Source organism: Gopherus flavomarginatus, chromosome 6, assembly GCF_025201925.1.
Source record: "Gopherus flavomarginatus isolate rGopFla2 chromosome 6, rGopFla2.mat.asm, whole genome shotgun sequence".
Lineage (NCBI taxonomy): Eukaryota > Metazoa > Chordata > Testudines > Testudinidae > Gopherus > Gopherus flavomarginatus.
This window is the reverse complement of record NC_066622.1, coordinates 86,380,714-86,405,786: the sequence shown is the minus strand read 5'-3', so window position 1 is coordinate 86,405,786 and position 25,073 is coordinate 86,380,714. Positions and strand designations below refer to the sequence as shown.

The 25,073-nt window shown below is 38.9% G+C and overlaps 1 protein-coding gene across 8 annotated transcripts in view; it reads left to right on the top strand.

Moving 5' to 3' along the window:
• The window catches only part of LDB3 (LIM domain binding 3), a 211,061-nt gene that overhangs the window by 133,062 nt on the left and 52,926 nt on the right, over positions 1-25,073 (top strand). For 4 of the 8 annotated variants that reach the window (XM_050958590.1, XM_050958589.1, XM_050958591.1 and 1 more), the window contains 4 exons: positions 1,384-1,553; positions 2,937-2,973; positions 20,670-20,705; positions 22,546-22,752. In XM_050958590.1, coding sequence (XP_050814547.1) covers positions 1,384-1,553; positions 2,937-2,973; positions 20,670-20,705; positions 22,546-22,752 — 450 coding nt within the window. Of the gene's footprint in view, positions 1-1,383; positions 1,554-2,936; positions 2,974-7,235; positions 8,180-20,669; positions 20,706-22,545; positions 22,753-25,073 lie in introns of those variants that run through there. The other 4 variants (XM_050958594.1, XM_050958593.1, XM_050958596.1 and 1 more) reach the window with 3 other exon arrangements.

Genomic DNA, 25,073 nt, shown 5'->3' with positions numbered 1-25,073 from the left:
TTTGCAGATACAAATCCATTAATATGGTTTATATTATGCTATGCTGAGAGTGCTAGTAATTGGCAATGCTTTCTTCTGTGGCAAATTATATTATTGTCTGCACAGTGTCATACCAATTACTTTGGCTTTTCCCTGACTCCTCTCACATTGTCAACCCACACCCCCATTTTTGCTTTTTGTGGGTCTTCTCTAGAGAATTGTATCTTGCCAAGTAGGAAGTTTGGGCAACTGCCTGGGCTTTAGAGGAAGGTTTTATAACAGGTGGCTGCTCTGATTCCTTGCTCTTTATAGCAGGGAGCTCTTTGGACAATATGGCCCTTAATTTTTAAAATAGCTATTTCTCAATTTTCATGACATCAAGCATGCCACTTTCAAAGCTCTGTAAGGCATGGATCATACAGTTACAATGTAAATCACTCACTTCAGAAATAATCTTGTATTTAGAGGAGTCCTGGAGCCAAGGCATGACATGACTGCACATATCACCATCAGTGTATGTATCTGCAGCTCTATTAATATTAAATTTAACTGCACACTATGCAAAAGTTATTTTGATGAGAAAAAACTATTAAAAACTATTACTTCCAACTTGCATCATAAATCAAATTAGAAGTTAACTCAGTTGGTGCCTTAGGGTGTCTCATGAACTTTTGTAGTTTGAGCTCTAGGTATGCAAAATGGAAAGGTTCTTCCTAAACAGTCTGTGCAAGGTCATCAGAGGGATCATAAACATTAGGTATAGTTTAATAATGAAGGTATGAAATAACCAGAGAAGTGTCTGAGCCTTGAGTTGGAATCCAGATTTTTTAATGTTCGAAAGTGTTGGAGTCAGTGTTTTGGTACCAGCCTCCCTCTGGAAAGAATTAAAACATCTGTACTAAATTAACTTTTTACAATCAAAATATTTTTTCTCCTTTTCAGTGTAACTGTAAAATGGTCCAGTTCCACAACTGCAATAATATACTCTAGGGTCAGTTAATTAGTTCCACAACATGAGGCGCTAACTATGCACAATTATAGGGGTAACAATACTCAATTAGTCCCATAATCTTGACTTGCTGACCATCCTTTATTGCTTTATATTGATTTATTACTACCACAATCTTGTGGCTGTGTTGGCTTAGGGGTCATGGACAAACTGGCAAACATATTGGTTTGAATAATAATAATATGGAATGTTAAAGACAAAGTGAACTGAAATGTTCTCGATTCACATGTTTTTGATCTACTGTAATTTTTTTATTTCTTAGGCAAATGGGTATTTTCAAAAACAATATTTTTGGTTTTGTTGGTTGTTTTGGAGTAGAAACTGCAACTTGAGGTGGGATGGGGGGGCCACCCCAGCATGTGCTGTTTTATAATGTGCCCCTTTCTGCATTACAGTAGCCTTCCTGTTAAAGATCCTCACATAGATAGTGCCTCTCCAGTGTATCAGGCTGTGCTTAAAACGCAGAACAAGTCTGAGGATGAGCTTGACGACTGGACTCGCCGTTCTGCCAATCTGCAGTCCAAGTCTTTCCGCATCCTCGCCCAGATGACGGGAACAGAGTACAGTAAGTCAAGCAGTGAAGCCCCAAATTTGTTTTTAGATTAATTGTATTTTTCTTTCCTTTTTTATACACTGGCTGTTGAGTCTCAAAGATGACTCACTTCCTTCAGTAAATCTCCCCAGTGTGGGCTAAACTCACAAAGTTCTGAATCTAGTTAATCAACCACGAGTACTATTCTTCTTTTATTGTGATGAGTGCTAATAATAATCATTAACTAAACAAGATCCTAGAGTATTTTGGGCCACTCTAGGTTCCCCCCACCCCAACAATCTAATGCAGGGGTTCTCAAACTTCATTGCACCATGACCCCCTTCTGACAACAAAAATTACTGCGTGACTCCAGGAGGGGGTCCAAAGCCTCAGCCATACACCCCCAAGTCCTGCTGCCTGGGGGAGGGGTGGGCAAAGTCCAAGCCCCCTGGCAGGGGGATCCAAAGCCAAAGCCCAAAGGATTCAGTTCCAGGCAGAGGACTATAGCCTCTGCCCCGCCACCCAGGGCTGAAGCCCTCAGGCTTCCACTTTGGCCCCAGGTGGTGGGGATTGGGCTTTGGCCCTGGGCCTCAGGAAGTCTAACGCCAGCCCCAGCAACTCCATTAAAATAGGGTCCCAACCCACAGTTTGAGAACCGCCGATCTAATGTAATTGGTATAATCAAGTAGGAATTCTCACTTCTCAGGGGGCTAGGTTTACAAAACTGCTAATTCATATGAAAGCAATGATCATCTTAGCATCGGCTGTAATATAATTTTATGCAATGGGCACCCTGAAATCAGAAAATGGAACCTCATTTGTACCATACCTATGATTTTCTAGCAGCCATGTTACCTAGACACTAGACCCTGACCCAAGTCCACAGATGACACAGGAGGTAGAGGTTCTGTGTTTATTGCCCATGCAATTCTTTTTCTGACCATCAGGCACCAACTTCACATCTTATTCCTAATCTAGATAGCAGGGAGTTTGGGGTACTTCATCATGACTACCCTCATTCTATCATTGGGAGGCAGGCACCATTTACCCAATATTTCCCCCGCATGCCCTCTACATGTGAAGCTGCCACTTTTCCAGGCTCTTCCCAAGGAGCAGAAACCCTGGTCTGGGTCCTTGTACATAACCAAGACAAACTATGAATCAGCTGCTGGTAGATGTCTGAGAAAGTAGTACAGCTGCAACCTCTTATCACTGTCCCACTTTCTAACCCTATAAATTCCACTGAAGCCAGAGTTGCTCCTGCTCACTTTATATCTCCGTATGATCTAATGGTGGAAAGCTGCCATGTTTATTCCCTTAGATTGTATTTTCTTTTATGCTTTTCTGGTAACCTAGAGTCGGATTGTGGGCCTCATCTAGTAGGTTTTTTTAATGGAATCATTTTCACTTCTGCAGTGCAAGACCCGGATGAAGAAGCCCTGAGGAGATCAAGGTAGGCAACTACCAGCAGGCATTATGGACTTCTCCTTACTGATAACCAATACCTAATGCGCTAAAATGGCATTAATATGAAAATACAAAACTAGATTTTTTTCTTAAATATTCTAACACATTTACTCAACAATCACTAAAATGAAAATGCTGTTGGCTTAGAAATCTGCAAGAAGTGCTTGATTGAAAAGGTAACAATGTGATAGTTAGGTATAATACAGTACAAAATCCTGGAATGAGTACTCAATCTTGCAAGCTCTTTGCACATGGAATTCCCATTGACTTCAGAGGGAGTGCTGTTTGCGCTGGGCTCATAGGATCAGGCCCTATGTGACTGCATTTAATTCTGTAACTGGATGAAAATATATGATGTGGTGGTAGTGTTGAAATTTAATGAGCAATTTATTTGGATGATCCTGTGATTGGCACCTGATTCAGCTGACATGATATAGTAATGTAGTTGTTTCCAATTATAGACATGGAATAATCATCACCTGAATATATTTTACATGAAACAGAAAAATATAATTTTTTTTAGATAATACACAGTATGAGGATACAGGACTGCTTTTGCTACTGGAGAAGAGTACATATCCATTTTCAAATGTTCTGCTAGTAAGGATTTTACACATTCCTAGGCTCATAAACTATAAGGCTATTATAGAACAGTTATGATCGTCTAGTCTGACTTCTGCATAACACAAGCCATAGATTTTACCCAAAGCTTTCTACATCTAGTTCAGCAACTTGTGATTGAACTAGAGTGTATGGAGTCCTAGCCTGATGTATTCTATTTACATATTCCACATCCCTATCTTGCCAAAAATATTTTAAACAGCTTGTTTAGTTTGTGATCTGTCTAGTATTTTGCCGACTCAGTGTTTAAACTGTGTTATTACAAAATGGCTTATGTGCAAGATTTTGGACTTTTGATCTTTCTGCACCTAGTAATGTAGGGTTGCAAATAATGAGTTGATGAGCAAAACAGATATCTTTTTACTTACAATAGGAAAATACAAATCCAAGGGATATATTTTCAACTGGATGTATTTCCCATCCAGGTTCCACAACTTCATTGAAAGTTGCATAGCTAGATGCCCCCATATCAGTTTGAGACTGTGCCAGCCTTGCACTAAAGTCTGTCTTCAAATGTGCAGACACAATTCCTGTTGATCTCATTATAAGTCTCGATTGAGCAAGTGTGTACTGAAGTCCTGTTAACTTCAGTGGAACTTAAAACAAATCCTGCAGTATCCAAACAAACACTGTGTGCAGGAAGTACCTTCACTAGAACTACATTCTGGTTCCCATGCATCAGTTTGTGGGAAGAATGTAGACCTTCATGACCTTTAGCTGTGGTCCATAAATAGAAGGTGCATATAGAAAGGCTTGGGTATTGAAAAAAACACTTGGAATTGGATAAATTTTTAAATGAATAATTGGTTAATAACACATAAGTCTCTGCATCAGGAATCGGTAATCTTTGGCCCACGGCCCCCCTGGCGGGCCGGGCCAGTTTGTTTACCTGCCGCATCTGCAGTTTCAGCTGATCGTGGCTCCCACTGGGCGCAGTTCGCTGTTCCAGGCCAATGGGGGCGGCGGGATGCGGCGGCCAGCAGATCCCTTGGCAAACACTGCTTCCCACAGCCCCCATTGGCCCATTATTTGATGTAATTTAAAGTACTTGATATTATCCTTTGTGTATTTTATGTTGTCAGCATTGTGCACTTCTGATGTATCATTTTCCATTATCTTTTTTAATAAGGAAATGTTAATGACACTGAATATGAGTCACTGGGGAATGTTATCCAAAGACTCTTAAAGGTGCTCATGTGCTTCTAACCAATGCTGAAGGGAATGTAATTTGGACAGTTACGCACACATTCTTCCTATCTCCCCCCGTCCCCATGCTTCTCTCTGCTTCTGTATGCAGAGAACAACCTGTGTCCATATATCTAGTTTTGGAAGCCCTGGAAGGAGGGAGTGACATATTTACAGTATGCTCCCCTCTTCTTCTGCCCTCTTACCCAATACAGCAGAAACTCCTCTACAGGGTCCTAGTTACAAAAGGTCAGAGGTATAAACGAATGCGTATTATGCTAAGCTTCACCCCCAGGCTCCCAGCAGCATAAATTACTGTAGACAGAGCCTGCATCATTGTACGTTGTTACTCTTTCATGGTTTGAAATCCACAGTGGGGGTTTCTGGGGCAGCCAAAGGCAAAGGGATCCCCTGGAAGTACAAATACTGCAGAAGTCTTTGCAGTTCTTTAGCGATCCATTGGTTTGAGCTCAATATCATATTGTCAGATGCCATCTCTGATGGAAAAGTTTCATGTACAGACATGTTAAACTGTCAGAATTCTCATGTAATGGAGAATTTTGCTTGAAAGTCATGCCTGCCAAGAGTGCTCTCTTCTCTCTCTTGCTTTTCCTCTATTCTCTATGTATCGGCTTTGTTCAGTGTGAACAATAATAAGGGTTGAGTCAAACTTAGTGGCAGCTCCATGTCTACTTTTTCTTTTAGACATTTTCAAAGAAGGAAAACACACGTAACTTTTCTGTTTTTTTAATGCAAGTGTTCACCCCTAGACTTGATGCCTATTGTCACAGATACTGGCATGTGCTCTGAACAGAGCCTATAATGTGCAGGAATTTTCAGATGGCAAAATGCCCGTTTCTCTTCATATTAATGAGTGTTTTTTATGACTCTTTTGTTCAAGTTATACTGGCAGCCACACAGGCACATGTGGCAGTGAATGAAAGGCACTTTGAGGTACTTTTGATGTAAGATTGCCATTTGTTATGAAACTTTTTCTTTACATTGGGATTGTTATGAATGTTTTGTTGAAAATTTGATAAGTAATTTGTCTATCACCAGTAAAACAGACATCTCTTGAATTAATACCCTTCCGTACGTGGAGATAGAGGGATATAACTTCAAAACATTGAGGGATTTCTTAAACTTCATGATTCCTATTAAATCCAGTTGAAGCTGCACAGCACCCTGCACATTGCTTTGAAAAAATACCTCTCAAAGTTGCAGCATCACAGCTAGGAGTATTCTGAATCCTTTTATTTTTATAAGCATAAAGTGGCATTTGAGAAATCATATATTAACAAAGTCCCTTAGAAGTGTTATTTGTATCATATTATGCTGTTAGAAACTGAAGAATTAAAAAAGTTAAAGTACTTGTCACTATTTACTCTGTTTGGGTTTTTGTTTGTTTGTTTTTTGTTTTGGGGTTGTTGTTTTTTTTTGTGTTTTGTAAATCTTGGAGAATGAAACTAGCCTGGTCTGTTTATTTTCTTTTTCTCTAATCAGTTTCACTCTCTGACTCTCCTGCATTAATACAATGGTTTTGTGTTTGGATACCAGCCATTCAGGAGAAATGAACTTGTCTGCTTTGAAACAAACACATGCACAAATCATGTGAACATTTTAATTTCCAGTAGGTTTTGTAAAGTTCTCTTCTCTGCTCCTCCACCCCCCTTTCTTTATATTTTTAACTTAAAAAACTTGAGGCCTAAACCAGAGGACAGTATCCAGAAAAGGGCCAACCCTGAAAGAAGTAGACCACCACCTGTGAGGTGCTGAGTGCCCTTCTCTCCTGTTGAAGTTGATGAGAGTTGGGAATGCTTAGATATTGGAAGCAAGTGATCAGCACCGCACAGATTTGGCCTCTGTGTTGTTCTGTTTTTAACTCAAATGACTGGAGATACTTGCAACATTTGCAGGATTTCAGGTTCTCTTTGCCTAATCTCTAACAAAAGCAAAATAGCTATGAGGAAACATTGCTCAAATTTGCAGCCGATGGTCCTTATAAGAAAAGCTATAGGCTGACCTAGATATTACAGGATAGGAATGTTTGCATTGATTTTGTCTTGTACAATGTTGACTTTCACTTCCTGCTCAGCTGGAAAAAATACTGAGAGTCTGCTGGCAGGAAAACAGTAGAATTATGCTGAGAATTTCTAGCAAAAGCAGCCCTGTCAAACAAAACCGAAACCAAGGAATACAAATTTGTGTTACATTACAGCTCAAAAATACAAATCTAAAAAGCTTTCCAAAATTTCTCTGGAAAAGGATCACCCAGCCTAGTTTGCCTTTATTTTGGGAGGTAACATAAATCCAAATAAATTGCCATTGCCCTAGTTATAAAGCAGGGGAGTGATGGCCACGTTCCCTAACCCCTTTCTTTCTCACTTCTTTCTCTCTCTCTCTCTGTCTTTTTCTTTCTCTCTCTCTTTCTCCATGCCACAGGGAAAGGTTTGAAACGGAACGTAACAGCCCACGCTTTGCCAAATTGCGCAACTGGCATCACGGCCTATCGGCGCAAATCCTTAATGTTAAAAGTTAAAAACCCACATGTAACAAATAAATGTGCAAGATAGAAAATTACACTAAAGAATTAACTGCTTTCCTGAGTTAGAACCTTGGGGTATCATATATATACATACACAGTAAAGACATAAGATAGGGTGCCTGCCTTTATTGTTTTCTGTTGCTAGCCTGATATTTCTCCACTCTCTCTCTCAAAAAAAAAATCTACAAATGATCTTCAGTGTAAAGTGATTCTTTTTGCCTTCTGATAAAATATAACTTTAAAGCATTGATGGGGGAAGGATGTAGCTATTGTATTTTATTTAAATACAAAGAACAACAAGATAAATGATTGTCAGATTTTCTTGGGGGTTGAGTGGAGATATACCTTTCCAGAGAGTGTTACTGATGTAAGAAAGTCAAAGTGGAGCTAGATAGTTGGGAAGAAAAACTTACTGAGCCTAGCTGAAAAGTTCTAAATACATAGTCCTTGTAATTTCTTTCAATATTTAAATAATGTTTCAGATAAGACCGTAGATGTGATAAGTTTATTTTTCTTGGATGTGCTATATTGTTAAGAGTCACTTCTGGCAACATTGCTTATAGTTTTCTCTTTGAAAACAGAATTTGTCTCGGGGAGAAAGATAGAGGTGGAATGTGGCAACTGTGAGACTGTGAAGAAAAGGGGATTAGGTGACACTTTGCTAGAGGTGGCTTAGAAGTAAAAAGAATATATGAGACAATTCATGTACTGAGTTTTTAAAAGCATGTTGTAAGTTTCAGGCAAAGTGCTGCTCATTCTGTATTGCTCTTGTTTTATCCCTCACTTTTTTCTGTATATAGCAGCATGCTTTATCTGAAATAAAAGGATTTTAAAAACTGAAGTAATGATGTGCCTGTTTTACACAAGTAACTTTACTCTGGAAAATAAAATAAACCTTGGAAGTATATCAGAAGGAGAGGAAATGTTCTTTCCACAATAGAGAACATTGTCAATAAGCTTTTCCCAATTAAACGTAATTCTTACAGATCTCAAAATGATCTGAATTAGAAGGCTCGGTGTAGCCTATAAAAAGACAAGAATAGAATTGAACACACAAATTCTGAGTAACAAAAGAAAACAGGATATTTTTGTGGATTTTAGAGGGGAAATTACAATAATTGCACAAATTCCTTTGGTAGTCTGCATTCTCTGAGGTGTTGCTAATATTGGTTTAGTACATACCTGCTGTGTTGACACGTGGATCATTGCTGGGGGTTAAAATGAAGTAACTTTGTTTCAATAAGTATATTGCAAACATTGCAACAATAATTTTATTTTAAAATATATAATCTGTAGTAGTTGCTTTTTAAAATGCCATAATTATTTTTAAATAATCACCATGGCAATCCAATTACAAATTAAGCCATATTATAAATATTTATTAATAATTTTATTTTATGGAAATGCCAAGGGCCAGATTCTGATCTCATTCACATCTGTGTAAATCCAGAGTAACTCCACTAAAGTTAATGCAGTTATTCTGGATTTTCCCAGGGTATCAGTGAGAGCAGAATCTGGTTCAAATAAGTTAAAGTCTCTTTCACATAGAAGATTTATATAGTGTTTATAATATCAATATATAATTTAGTGTATTCATTTTTTTAATATGATAAATATTTCAAAGCTAAAATATTTTGCGTCTAGTTTAAGATTGAAGTAAATCACTTCTGAATTATTAATACTAGAGTTTAAATGTTAATAGGAATTGTTTGCACTTACTATCAAAACACTGTAATATATTTGGTTTTATTAGTACTGGCAGGTGCCACTGATTATGACAGGACTAATGCCCAGAATTTAAGTGCTTTATATCTAAACATAATTCTCAGTCTTTGTAGATTTTTGAATAATCAGAAAAATGAGACATATAATGTATCATAACAGTAACTGAAAGAAGGGGTTGGTCTCCTCTAGTTCTTCTTAAATGCACATACGAACTGCTTAATTACCAGAGCCAGAGCCAGATTCAGGGGACGCAACACATGCAACCAGTTAGTGAGTCGAGGGCCACTAGAAATAGTTGTCCTCCTCTTCCCTGGAAAACATGCAGAAAACATAAACTAAATAATATTTAAATCTATCAGCATTCAATTCTTTAATTGTTTGTATAGTGTTCATGTAAAATTTTGTGGAAAAATGTAAGTCTTCTAAGGATTGAAATGCAATCCTAGAAATCAGAGATGATAAAGATCTATTACTGAACATAATCCATCCCCCATTACTAATGCAGCATTATTTCATATAGCACATATTCTAATGTTTTGTTCAGTCCCATTTTAGCAGACCCAAACGATGGGTCATATTCATAAAACCATTTGGAAACCAAATAAAATTATTTCTGTATTTTTCTTTTACCAATTTATTTTAAAAGAAAATTCCTTACAAAAAAAATAAAAATCTGCACTTCAATTAATGTTTAGATTGTGTCACAAACCATCAAAATCCAATTACAAAAGCCAGAAAAGTCAAGCTAAAGCAGTTTTATGTCATTAACAGATCTTCTGCTTTTTCCTTGTGATTGGGAATTAGGTTCCACTCTGAAGTGGAGAAGTTAGGCCAGGAGTTGCCTTCTTACTCAGTCCCACTGCTCGAGAAAGTAATGGACAGAGAATTGATGAGAATTTGCAGGGGGCATCATAAAGCGACTAGCCTTGTGATTAAGGCCAGCTCTAGCCTGGTTGGGCTTCATCACTAATTTATGCAGATTTTCTTAGTTCATAGTACCTTGCAGATGTATCTGTCTGTCTTTAGGGTATACTGTAGTCTTAAACGTGATTGTTTTGTTCAGTGGAGGAATGTTGGTGACAATGCAGGAGGCTAGCTTCAAAGGATTGTTTTGTAAAGAGCCCCCAACCCAAATAAGAAGACAAAATGTAGCATGTGGGCAATGATATCCCAGCAGTCTTGCCCAAAAAAGCCCAATGTTTATAAACATTTAATGAAGATACAGCCAAGATGGTGCCACTAGGAAATCAAAACCAAAAGGCCTTTCAGGTAAATCTGCTTGTCTGGTTATGACACAGGGAAATGCTCATTTTCTGCTGTGATCTAAGCCTGTTTGATCCCAACTAATCTGTTTCCTAAATACCCTTGCTTTGCCCTCTACTCAGATGCTCTCTCTCTTACCCTCTTCCAGTGACTAGGCTTGCAGCAGGAATACTGACTGCATGCAGTGCATGCTGGTATGGCAAGTGTGTGTTTGTAAGAAACCAGGCTTAAGAACTTGACCTCTCATGCTTTCTGCATGAATGGATGACAAGAGAGATGCTCTGGGGCTACTTTCCTTACTTGCCCCTTCTCACACCCTGCCTATGTGGGAAGGATTTTAAGCTTTTGCTATATAGTGAATCAGTGAAGAGGCAACTTTCTCTAAAACATGGTTTCTCAGGCACTGTGTGTGAGACAAGTTGGGATTGTATTTGTTCAGTAAGGAGGGATGGGTATGTAGGGACCATTTTAGCACTGCTGGAAATTCAAATAATTCTATATTAGAACTGCGTCTGAATTCTTCATGCAAAGATAGCAGACGTGAGACATTATAGCATACTCAAACTGGGGTTCCTACAAGAGATAATTTAATTCTCATTCAATCAAATTCTTCCGTGATGTAGTTCAACTGACTTTACTGAGCTTGCAGTAGGGATGAATTTGACCAATTAAATGCAATAAGTACAGTGGAGTTAAGTCAGTATAGCTGTGTCACTCACTGACTGGGACCTGTCACTGTAGTTTCAGCAACTACCTGGGTGTCATGCACACAATTTTGCTTGTAAACATTACAAGCTAGAATTTGATGTGTTAACAACCAGTACTAACTCTATGAATATATTGAATATCTGGCTGTGGTGCCCTCATTGGTCAGGCACTCAAGACCACCCCTTCTCAATGTTCTATCACATTTTCCAGCCCCATACTTGAAAATGAATATACCCAAATCCCACTCTCAGTCGTAAGAACCTGTGTCCCGTTTAAGCTCATAAGAGCCTTCGACACACCCAAATCAAGACAAGTACCTTGATCCCCTTTTCTCATTTGCTAAAATCTCCAATTGTTAGCACCCTCTAACCCTGCCCAATTGCCAAATCTTCCCACCCATGAATATGCTATGTAGACTACTGAAATCCTTTGTTGGAGCCATGTCTTATTTCACAGAGGGTCTCACAAAAACAAAGCCAGCTGTGTAACTAACTCCATCGTGCAGGGTACCTAAGTAGAATCAGGAAATAATGAGAATTTTGTCATTTTTATCTTGTGCCGTCCCCTCTCACCCTTTGACACACGTAAGAGTTCCAGTGACCTAAGGATAGTGAATAACCTTGATTGTTTCTGGTTAATGTGGAAATCTGGCTGATGTCAGAGAAGGAAACTAGACCAAAGCTGGTGGCAAAGTGGCACCACAAACTGTTAGTCTGGTAGTTTTGTGGGAACAATGAATTTATGGCCACTTGTTTCCATGCCACCCCTCCTGGAAAGATGGCATGATCCAGGACAGTGTTGATGTTTATTTGTAAAATCTGTCCAATTAATATTCATTTAAAATTAGGAATCCATACAAGGTTAACAAAAAGAGTAAACCCATCTTCAAAACAGTCTGTAGAGGGGAGCACATGTAAGCCAACAAACCTCGTCATAGCTCTAGGTCCACTATTACATCTGTGGATTGAACTGCATTGGAAAAGAAAAGACTGTTCTTCACCTGTCTTTGTCTTCTACATTCTCCTGTTTACCACTGATCCTTCCCTTCATGGACTGTAGTTTTAGTTTAATTTTCATTTGTCTCTCAAGTGCAAGTTTTTTGTGTGTGGGTGCATGTTTGTGTCCTTCCATTGATGTTAGTAGCTAACAAAGATCTCACTGTAGCAATACTGCATTTCTCTGTGGATTGTCTGAATGCTTGTGTTGCCCTAGGTATGGTAAGGGAGAATTAGTTCTTGAATGTACTAAGCATTACATCAAGCATATCTAATCCAGAGCTTTTCAAACTGTGCTCTGTGGAGAATGAGTGGTTCACAGAGCATTGGCTAGTAGTGCATGGAGAGATGCCTGATCATATAGTACTGACTCCTCTTCATTACTCTGCTAAATTTAGCTGCTAAATTGCATTAAAGACAGCTAAAATAGTTTCCTAATCTTTTCCAAGTAATTGCTGTAGTTGCTATAGGAATATCATGCAATTACAAATGGAAGGGAGGAAAAGTAAGAGAATTCACAAAACAATCTCTATATTAAATGTGATCTGTGTCATGAAGGAATTTGAAAACCCCTGTTCTAATCCATACCAGTTTTTGATTTAGAAATTGGGGAAATTGAAAATTATCTGAGGCAGAGCATGAAATTTAGGCCAATAATGAGCAAAGAAGTTATAAAGTACTTTAGAACTTTTTATTCGTGTCCATTTATTTTTAAAAAATTATCACTCATCACTAAGACTTATTGGAACTGATTCTTTTCCCTCTGACACTGATGTAAATCAGGAGTCAATGGAGTCGTGGTGAGAGGGGAATTGGGTCCAATTATGCGTTCTCTAGATTTGAACATTGTCTCTCATTTATCTGCAGCTGTCACTAGTGTAAAACTAAGGCCCTGATCCTGCAATTGGATCCACAGTAGCAGATCTCTGTGACTCACCCAAGGCTGGAAGTAGCCACTCAAGCAGATCCAATTGCAGGATTGGAGCCTTATACTTCTTCTATATCTGATGGGTGGATAAAAAGGAGAGCTTTCTGAAGTGAATTTCTTTGCTTCTCTGAAATGCATTCTGGGCATATTTCAAACTCCTACTCTTATTCATAAATTTGCAAGCAAAACTGCTTACTAAAGTAACCTGATAAGATATACTGAATTAGTGCTCAAAACCTGCCTGATACCAAATGCTTTCAAATATAAGTTAGGACACATATACTTGCATGCAGAATATGTATATATAAATCTTGGAAAGGAATTTCAGGCTGTATCTTATACTTATTATGCAATCGCATCTCTTCCAACAATTCTAGACCTGTTACATGGCTGTGTCCTAACACTACAGCATATTTATGAATGGCACCAAAAACACACATGACGGTTGCTTTAATTTATTTCAGTCTTGGCTATTGAGCAAATACAGAATTGATTGCTATGTTCTTCACCTAATGTATAGTAATCTTTTCCTCTTCTGTGTTGGCTCAGGCTGCGCTAACCAGAATGCTTTCTAAGAGACCACTATTTCCCTAAGGTAGACTTGCAAGCAGACTTACTGGCAGGATAAACTGCAATCAGTTTTAGAGTAGGTTGCTCTACTCTCTTAACTGCAGTGGCTGAGAAAGAGACATGCTGGCTTTCCTCCTCCCCCCATTTTCTGATCACTAAAGTCATAAACTAAACCAGCATGTTGATCACTGTAACTTTCAACCTTTTATCCTCTCCTGTTTTTTCCTTCATGTTTTCTGCTATCTTTGTTGTTAAGTTAATGAATAATTGCAGTTACAATAATACAACATCAAGAAATATAGGGATAAACATTAGCACTTCTTTGTGGTTTTGTGCACATGGTGTCATGGAACAATCGCTACTCAGACATAGGAACAACCACATTAGATCAGAACACAGGTCCAGTCTAGCCCAGTATCCTGTCCCTGATTGTGCCCAGTACCAGATACTTTAGAGGAAGGTACAAGAAATCGTCTGGTAGGCAATGATGAAATAACTTGCCCACAGGGAAAGTTTCTTCCTAACTTCCACCAAATATTCACAGACAATTCTTGTATTGTTATTTCTGAAAAGGAACTCTAAGTTGCAGACAAATATATTTATGATAAAATAAGAAAACAATAAAGGATAAATAAACTATATAAAGGAACAGAGGGGTAGCCGTGTTAGTCTGGATCTGTAAAAAGCGACAAAGAGTCCTATGGCACCTTATGGACTAATCTCCAATACGTCTGTTAGTCTATAAGGTGCCACAGGACTCTTCGTTGCTATATAAAGGAACAACATAGGAAATTTATTAAGGACCAGATTTTCAGCAAACATCTAGCATAGTCTGTATTTCCATTTATTGATATGGGATTTATGTATGTAATGCCCATAAACATCCCGCTTATCAACGGGAAGATAGAACCTTTAATTGCTAGAAATGTAGAACCTGGTAATTTATCAATTGTACTTTTCATATCTTTTATCTTCAAACCAAGCACCTCAGCCTGTGCTCTGGCTGGTAGGACAGAAGACTACTTAATGGTCATAGAGCAGAATACTGATAAAGGACTAGCTATAGCCCTCTCATATTCTTTCCCCTTTCGCATACTCTCTGTTTAGGTCCAATCTCACAATCCTCAATCCTCACTGACTTCAAAGATGGGGGTTATTTTAAAATACTGGATTGGGATTCAGAACAGCTTGATTCAGTTTCTAGCCTTAGAATCATAGAATATCAGGGTTGGAAGGGGCCTCAGGAGGTCATCTAGTCCAACCCCCTGCTCAAAGCAGGACCAATCCCCAACTATTTTTTTTGCCCCAGATCCCTAAATACCCTTGCCACAGACTTTCTGTGTAACAAAAAGCAAATTACTCAGGGCCTAATTTTCAGAGTTGCTGAGCACCAACACCTCCAGTTGGAGTCTATAAGAGATGCAGGTACTCAGCACCTCTGAAAATTGGGTCCTTAATCTCTTTCCACTTCAATTCTTCCTCTGTTATACAGAAATATTACTTCCCTACTGCACAGGAATGCTGTGAGGATAAATTCAGTAATGTTTATGTAGCACTCAGATATTACACTGATAGCACCCTAAAAGTACCTACAGAGAGAAAACATGAAGGCCTCCTAGGAAGCCTTCAGCACCTTGCATAATCAGGCCTTTACTATGTATAAGGTGCCTGATCTCTGAGCTTGTAACAATGAGGGAAAGAGCCCTTCAGCTGAATTTAAAATGCCTAGATATGAAGAAATAGCCACTTAATCACATACCATATTGAATTAAATGGTGCTGAGATATTTAAAGGAACATTTTCAGATTTAAAATAATATTTTTAAGTTGGAATGTCTTCACTCAAGTTGCTTATACTACTTTAGATTATTACAGACTAAAGACTTTTTAAAGAATCCTAATTCACATTTCACCATTTACTGTATTGGGCTAGTGGACCTTTTGCACTTCATTCAACTTAAACAATGTGGACTAGTTAGTTTCCCTTTCACTGATAGTGTCTCACACTCCCGCACAGAGTTCCAGTTGTAAACACTCCAGGGGAAAGTTTAAATCCAAACTTTTTTTGTTTTTAAAAGAACTGTTCACTGGATTTTTTTTTTTATCTGTAATAGGCCCACTCTTGCTCCCATTGAAGCCAGTGGAAGCCAAGGGCTTGTCTACACTTACAAGGCTGCAACAGCACTGTTGTAGCGCTTCAGTGAAGATGCTACCCACACAAATGGGAGGGCTTTTCCTGTCAACGCAGGTAATTACCTTCTCTGAGAGGCAGTAACTATGAAGCCCTCCCATCAACATAGCGCTATCTACACCAGGAGTTAAGTCAGTGTATCTGCGTCACTCAGGGGCATAGGTGATGCGTAAAGGGGAATCTGGGTATGTGAGTGTGTGTATGTCAAGTGCCCCCCAGATTTCTGCCTGGCCTGCTGGGGGAGAGGGAAAGGGTCTCTGTCCTTCTCCTGCTGTGCTTGCCTCCTGGCATGCTCGGCCCCTGTCCCTGGCAGCTGGGCCCAGGTGGGGAGCGGAAGGGGTGGGACCAGCCACTTATGCTGCCGGTCTGGGTCACTGCTCTGTGTAGTACGGTGGCTGGCCTGAGAGAGAGCCTAGCTGGGGAGGTGGCGGAGAGCCATCCCCCAGCCTAAGCCTGGCTGCCAGAGACAAGGGCCAAGCGAGCCAGAGCACACACTCCCCTGGCATGTTTCTGGCTTGCTCAGCCCCTGTCCCCAGCAGCCAGGCCTGAATGGGGAACAGTCCATCATCAGCACCACCTCCCCAGCCAGACTCTTTCTCAGGCAGCTGCTGTGCTGCATAGGACAGAGGCCTCCCACTCCCCGCAGGTAACTCTTGGGGCGGGGAAAGCATGGTGGCCCCAGGCTGGGTACAAGCCAAGGAGAGGTCACACACATGGAGAGGCATGAGAGGTCTATGCTAAGGGGTGTGGATTTTCCACATCCCTGAGTGATGTAGTTATACCAACATAAGTTACCGGTGTAGATCAAGCCTCAGCATACAGTTCAAAGTGCAGGATGGCAAAATTAGACGAACTCTAATACAGCAGCACAGGTGGGTTCTGAGTTAGGGAGCTGAACCCAGAATAAAGATAGCAAAGCAGGAATGAGAACTGCAGAATGACCCACAATTTTTTTCTTTATTCCAAAATTTATTTCTTTTATTTTCTAATCTGTCCTCTCTGTATCTGCGTGATTTTAGAGGAATTAGTTTTGTTAATTCTGGAGAAAGTCTAGCATTCTCTTTTTAGGAGTGAGTGGAAAATGTGCTTAACTTGAGTGCTGGTTTAACAATCTCTTACATTTGGTTTCTAAGTGAAAAACACAACTGTAAACTGTACTGTATGCTGTTCAGATTCTCTAAAATCCTTATTAAAGCTCTCTAAAGTTCAGAGCCTTTTGGCATTCGACAGAAGGTAACAAGTGTGTTTTTGTAAATGTGTATGGCAAACGTGTGTTGCATTTTGTTACCTAATTTATTAAAATTCTTAAGCTTGATAGTTTAGTGCAGGGGTCAGCAACCTACGGCTTACGTTAAAATGTATTACTGGCACGCGAAGCCTTAAATTAGAGTGTATACATGAAGACTTGGCACACCACTGCTGAAAGGTTGCCGACCCCTGGTTTTTAAAAGTCTTATTTCAGTTCACTTGGTCTGTCTTCATGATCATTTCATGCATTGTATTATCAATCGTCTCCTAATTTCAACTATATACTGCACTGTGTAACTGAGACTAACAGTGGAATGGACAAATATGTTCTCTGATGCACATATGAAGCTCCTACTGAAGTCTGTGGAAGTTGCCACCATTTTAGTAGCGGGGACATTATACAAGGCCCTGCTATCTAAAGCTGGTTCACCTGTGTGGGGGACAACAAGGACTGAAGAAAGCCCAGGTTTGAATCTCTCCCTGATAGCCCAAAGCTACTCTCCACCTCTATAATCATATTTGTATGATCAGCCTGTATAATCACAATACAAAAATAGTTTAAATATCATTCGATCAAATTCTTCCGTGATGTAGTTCCACTGACTTTACTGAGCTTGTAGTAGGGATGAATTTGACCCATTAAATGCAATAAGTACAGTGGTTTTAGAAAGCAAATTAAGTTCAACATTCACATAGTGGAAAGGGTTAGGGTTTGGTCCGTTTAATCTTCAAAACCCTCTGTCAATACTCTATACCAATAGCTGAGTCAACTACAGAGTTGTTCCAATTCCAAATTCCAGTTCAGCTGAGTCAACTACGGAGTTGTCCCTGATGAAAATGTGTTGTGTGCATTTGAGTTTGTTTTGTCTCTTTTCTCTCTGCTCTAAATCAGTTCCTTTTCTCCTGCTTTGTTCTGTTGAATTGTGTTTATTATAATGGTTCCATACCTCTCTCTCCTTTAACTATCAGAACTCCCCTGCCACCATCATTAAGCAGTGCCCTACACTTGCACAGTCAGTGAAAGAGTTAGGGTGACGTGCTGACCCCAGTGAAGTCATTGGGAGTATTGCCATTAGCTTCAATTCAGCCAGGATTTCGCCCACCTCTGCTGTAGCAGGAGAGGATGAATCAAGTTAACCATAACTGCAGTGGCCTAATGCTACTAGAAGCCTTATCCCAATTGCTTGTCTTTTGGTCTGGACTATGCATTTTTTTTTATAACCCATTTTGCTATATTGGAAATAAATCATGCTTCAGATTTTTCACACTATGAGTTTGTTTTTTAATATTCTTGCATGACTTTGGTTGTTGGTATATTATTTTAACACTTCTTTTCTTTCCACAGACTAAATCTCTAACATATCCCCTCCACCCCTTTTTCAGCCTGGCTACTTGATATATTACATTCCAGTGAACTCACAACTTGGTCATCTGTAGAGCTAGTGTTTGGTTTGTCATCACTCTAGAGAGGTGAACTGATCCAGCTTCACATTTCTTGGGGATTCAGTTTTAAGCCAGTATCTTCCATTCTGAGCACTATGACATCCTTATTAAAGGCAGACAGACTTGTTCTGCTTGATTTCTGTCATTGTGGGTTTTGAAAGCTTCCTTGGACTCATACACTTTTGAGTTTAGGAAATATTGTGAGAAAGAGAAAAAGGAGAGACAACACAAATACAATGAGCCAGACCCACAGCTGTAAATTAGAGTAGTTCATATGACTTCAGTGGCACTCCACTGAGTTGCACCTGTTAAGGGTCTAGCTTAGTATATTTATATATAACATACATGCACAGCAGTGACTAATACTAGCCCACCTTATGGAGAGAAGGGAATGGCTCTTCTATCTCTACTATGTTATCCACCTTCCCTTCAGCAAAATAAAAAACGGAACCAACAACAACCAACACACACACACCACTTCCTAGAGGGGAAACCTCCTTCACTAGCACACTTCCTCCTCGGAAAATGAAAATTCAGCAGCTGCTATCAGGGATTTCTGTTGTCCTAAGGGATTCAGTCAGGGCCGACTCACTGTGGCTATAAGAGGAATCATACTTTATCTTTCTACCAAGTACCTTTGAAAGCAAATGGCTTCTTAATTAGTATTGTATTATTAAAAAACCTATATCCAGATTAGAAACAGTCAAACAATATATAATCAATGGTAATAAGTATCTTATACAGAAATACTCAGTGAAACTTTTTAAATACCATAAGCAAAGTAGAAAAATGACTTGGCCTAACAAATTAGTAGATTTAAAAATACATTGCATCTTTTTTTACTCTTAGGTGCCAGAATAAGCATCCCTATTTGAGATGACATTTAAGCATATACTGTACTTAGTACAGTACTTAGTAGGAATAGATGTAAACCTATTCTTAAGTACTTTCCTGAATCAGGTCCTAAAAGATTTTAATAAGTTGAAAAATTATGTTTCAAAATTATAAGATGGAGGATTAAAGTCCTTCTAACGGTTATACACATGCTTAACTGTACTCATATAAATAGTCTCATTGACTGTGCTGAAACTAATCTGAAGCTTATAGTTAAGCACATGTATAAGTGTTTGCAGGACCAAGGCCTAATTCTGTACCACTGAAATCTGTGGGTGTCTTGCCATTGACTTCAATGGGAATCCTTCATTTAACTTAAATAGATGTTAGACTGGGCCTTAGTGTCTTGTCCTTCAGCTCCTGTGTGACACACATTAAAGTAAATTGGAGTCTTACATGTATTACAAGTTCAAAATGGCACCTCATAAAGGCACTTGCCAGCTCACCCCTCCAAGTGGCTCTGTGCCACCTGCTGTCTCTTTCCCCAGCACTAGGACCATGGAGCGGAAAGCAGGGCTGGAGTCGAATGCCCCAGATGCCTTCCCTTCCTTCGTTGTCTCCTAACATGAACTTGTTACTTTTGGGGGAGGAGGAGAGTAAAGCCTTGGTAGGGAGGGGAGAAGACGAATCTGACAAGAGTCTCTGTTGCATGTAGCCTCACTGTGTTGCTCAGCTCCAGTTGAGCTCCACACTGTGGAGGCATAATCCTAGGCTTTGTCCCTTAGGGCCTGTCTGGGCAGGATGAATTGCCTCTTACACATTTTTAAGTGAGCCCAGACGTAATGCAGCCCATCTCGTAGGAGTCCCTGTTAGCCATTAAAAAACAACAGCTTCACATAGAGCACATACTGGTAGTGCACATCTTCTCTAAGACTGGCTACCACTTCAGAACATTGGCTACCAAGGGACAAACCAACTCTGACTATGATTGTCTTCACAAACTGGAGTTGGCACATGAGTATGTTCTACTGGGATACTTAAGGGTTATTTTTTAAACAGGACCATTATTGAAGCCAAAGCTATACATGAGATGATATATTGTACATACACGGAACGGTTGATTTGTACTGTGTCGCTGAGCCTCCATTTTACGAAATAGCCTACAATTAACAGAGAAAGCTTGTTAAAAAAATCACACATCTGGGTTCCAGCACATTTTTTATCCAATTCTTAAAAAGAAAAAAAAATGATTCTAGGGTATTTCTCACAACAACAATAGTCATAAACATCTAGAACATAACTCTAAAAAGCTTTTGATAACCAAACATCTGTCCTCACGCTGCCTTCTTTTGCTGCTATTCTCCCTTCTTCCCCCACCACTGGTACTTGCACTTGCTTTATTCATACTGTATCCCCTCCTTTCACAGTGGCAAGAAAAATGTTGCTGCAGCAGCTGAAAACAGGTAACGTTGGCTGTGTATTCTTTTTCCCTCAGACTTTCCACACAAAGTTTTTATCTAAAAATATATCAGATGTATGCACTCTTTGAACAGATGAATTATAACGGTGTTTCAGCTCAGATAATTTGCTAGGGATGTTCATTTTCACATAGATATTTGAAAGATTCCTGGCCAGGTGGCAGACTATATTGGAATTGTGCAAAATATACCACATTACCTTTAATTTTAGAAAACAGAAAAATAAGCAGCATTTGATCGATGTTTTTGAAGTTCAATATTGTCATTGTTCAGCTGAGGTGAACAGTCCAGAAGTTCAAGAACCATTTCCATTTTTAATCAGATTCCCATGTTGTGGTCTAAGCTTCTCCACAGTTTTTTAAAATCTAAATTAGTTGAACTTCTTGGCATTTTAAAAGCAGTTCTAAATCTGATTCTTGAGTTTTATTGATCATGGATTAAAAAGATACTAATCCTTCCTACATCTAGTATTTCTTTGCATTTATATAGTGCTTTTCCTCCTGAAAGATCCCAGTGCACTTACAAAATTCATAGTCTATCTATGTGTATATCTATATTATATACATTTATGTAGCTGTAGATAAAAATAACTTCAGCGACGAACATTGAAATGCAACTACTTCTAGGATGAAGCTCTGCCATTATTTATCAGAGCATAGCAACTCTTTATAAGTTCAGAGCATAGAAAGAAAGATTTAAGACAGTGCCTTCCTCTGATATCTTGATTACTCCACACGCAACAAGGTTTTATGTCTGCTTTTAAAATAACCCGTATTTGAAAAGGTATTCCAGAGAATTAAAATCAGAGTAAGTGTGAGGATTGTCACCACTAACAACATGACCAGTCATGACTGGGATTCCCAGTAAGGAAAAAAAAAATCAGCAATTTACTGGGTCATACCAATAAGATGGAACAGAGGGGGAGGGAGTTGATATATGAAATAATTAGCAACCACATCTACATTAAATAACAGAAGCAGAGAATGAAGGGTAGTGTCTATTGCTATTGCTTGTGTAGGACTGACTACACGATTACAGGGTTGCTTCATTGAAACTTAACTGCAAATCTCTCTTTGTTGGACTATCTTGAACAATTTCAGACACCTGTCTGGTTTTGGGGTCGCACTATATCTACTGAGTCACTTATGTTTGGTTGTGTTGTAACATGTCTTCGCCTCCATTGTCTCCAGTGTCTCATTTCTGCTAGGTCTTATTTTGATATTGTGATGTCAATAATGTGGTCTCCAGTTTTAGCTGAAAGATAAAGAAGACTGTAATGAACCTGTAGATCTCTATCCTGGTTCTCAGAATGACTCCTGGCCATAGTCTTTAGTACAGCATTGAAGATTGGTGTGATTTCACATGTAACTCTGCAATGATATCAAAGGAGACTTAGGGGATAAAATAAGAGGACATTAGAGATTTGCTTATGTAAATCTCTTCCCAAATAAGATGTCAGTCTGAAAACTGAAGCCTTCTTCATCAAACAAAGAGCTAACCTGGCTTTTTTTAATGCTGAGGTTCAGCAGTTTCTCACTCTTTTTCCTTAAGGCCTTTCCCAGTGCATTGAAATACTAAGTCCTACGTCAGAGCAGTAGCCTTGAGTGTTCTGAAATGATGTCCTGTTTGTTTGATTACATGGTAAGCATTTGGATCTCAAAAAATTAAGTGGAACAAATAAAACACTTCTCACTTAAAGGCACTGGCTGCTTTTTTGGCTGGTACTCTTCCTAGCTCTGAAAGACCTAATATTCATTTAAGCAACTGGTAATGTGGTTAAAAATATATCTCATGCACATACACCCTTCTAATCTTTGTTACCTAGCCCTACAGGTTCTCATCATGTGGCACAGTATGTGACCTCAAGTATTTGGCATCCTCCTAAGTCACGCACCATGGATGCCAACATTGATAAAGCTAAGCCAGTGGCCTCCCAGGGTTCCGTGAGGTTTGGAACGAGTACAAGTCAAAGGGAAGCCAGTTACATCAGGACTGGCCAGAAAGCCCCTCTTACTTCATCCAATAATCAAAGGTATACTGCAACATGTAACTCCATAACTGATCTGGCTTGTGGCTTTGGTATGGTTTTGTAATAACATTCTCTAACTCTTTCATATGAAAAATCCCATTGCCTAAAAGGCAAATATCTACGTACTATAAATTTCACCAATTTTTAGTTCATATGCTTCCCATTGTAAGTGACTTTCTTAATAGCTTCCTCTACCAGCAGACAGGTGACAGCCACCTAGGAACCGTCTCCACAGAAACAGCAGCTGATTCTATTGAATGGATGCTGTTGGCATCTGAATAGAGCTCTTCTTTCTACTAATGCAAGTCCAAAACACATTCATGTTGTGTTCTGCGCTAACTGCAATCTCCAGCACTTCCATCATTAATATATGCTACAGTAGAAGAGATTATTAGTTCTTTGACTGCTCATTTTGATTTATCTTCCCTACAATTTCAATCCTTTACCCTACCAGAGATTTCTTTGGAGCACCCGAAACAAAAACAACTTTGTGCACTACTTAAAAGAGACTAACTACTGCATTAATAACCCGTTCTTCAGTTACTATTGCAAGACTCTTAAACCCAGAATTTCATAGGGCTAGGACTCTTCTCAGGTAAAGGAGTGTAATCTGTACTTATTTTTAAGTGTTTGTGTGTGTTTGTGTATGTGTTTTAAATATGGTTGTTAATCATTATCATCTGCTTAACCTCTGCTGAACTGTGTTCCTTCTCATGAGTGATCATCAAAATGCTAACAGAATATACATACATGTGTGTGTATATTCATCCACATAACTTTACCATGCTGAACATTTCATTTTATAGTTTATTAAGAAAATAGTGAGCTATTTACGAACTTACATTTCCTTTGATTATCCCCTTAAAATATACAATACTGTAAAGACTGATGGAATAGGAGTTGGTTAAAAGTGAACTGGAGAAGAACCAGTAAGGAAACAACAGTAAATCACTTTAAGGTACTTACTCATAAAATTACTATTCATGCTTTGATATACGGTAGCTGTTTCATTTTATAAACCATTACTTCATCCTTAGTCAATCAGCAGACATCTGAAGAACTGCTAGGAACCTCCTGGCTCTGCCACTGATTCTCATGGTTGTTTTTGGTTACTCTGAATTCTGCTCCAAGTTACACTCATTCAGTGGGTTGAATATATTAACTGAGGGCAGAATTCCCTTTGGATTTGTTTCTCCATTTCTAAAAAGAAGAGTTCTAAGAGTTAATGTTCATAAAGAGCTTTCAAGCTGCAGACATTGTATATGTGCTAAGCATTATTATTTCTACGCAAAAAAAGAGAGAGACACTTGCTAAATTGCTACATATTTCTACAGCTTGCTCTTTGGTGTGTTTGGGATGTGCCTCCTATAGATACAAAAGGTGAAATCCTGGCTCTGGTGAAGTCAATGGCAACCACCCATTGCCTTTAATAGGGACAGTATTTCCAGTCTAAGATTTTATAGGGGTTAATAGAACAACTGATTGTTCAACAGAATTACAAGCATTCATAAAACAGGGAACAACCCGTTTCTGCTATCATTACACTGTGGAAAATCTGGAGTCATTCCAGTAAAGACAGTGAAGTTACTCTGGATTCTACTGGTAAAAGTAAACAAAGTATTAGGTCCAAAGTGCAGAAGTTAAAGGCAGCAAGATCACATTGCTAAATGAGCTATTTATATATGCTTTGTGTAACTATCTTCTTATTCTCTGGAATAATGAATGCATATCCTAGTGATCTGTAGTTGCAGGAGAAGGATTCAGGCCTCTGTGACTTTTAGATTTCTAGTGCCTAAGTAAAGAAACCTTAAAAACATGTAACATTATTGTTTGATGTCCTTATAATGTAGTCTAATGTGCTTGCGTTCAGTTTTATTAAATCTACTGTAACATGCCCATCCACCTCAAACCTGCCCCCACACAGGTACATGTCCACATAAGTTCTTAGTGTTCCTTTGTTTGATTAATTATTGGGCATGTGTTTCAGCTCACATTGAAAAAGATCCACTACAAAAATTGAATAACCATACGATAGGCTTATTACCCATGGAGTGAAACGCTGACCCCAATGAAGCCTGTGGCAAAATTCCCATTGACTATAGCGGGAACAGAATTTCACCGATGGTTTTTTGTCTTGCTCATTTGTGTTTCTTGTTAAGAAAAAACATACAGTAAATCCCATTTTGTTTAAGGCATGATTTCAGTCCATGCAAATTTGCCAGACCTAAGACATAACAGTAAAATGTAGAGTATCTCCGCTTTGGTGTGATATCCATTGCAAAAAGAGGAAATGCAGCTAACACACTGCTTGCAGAGACAGTCAA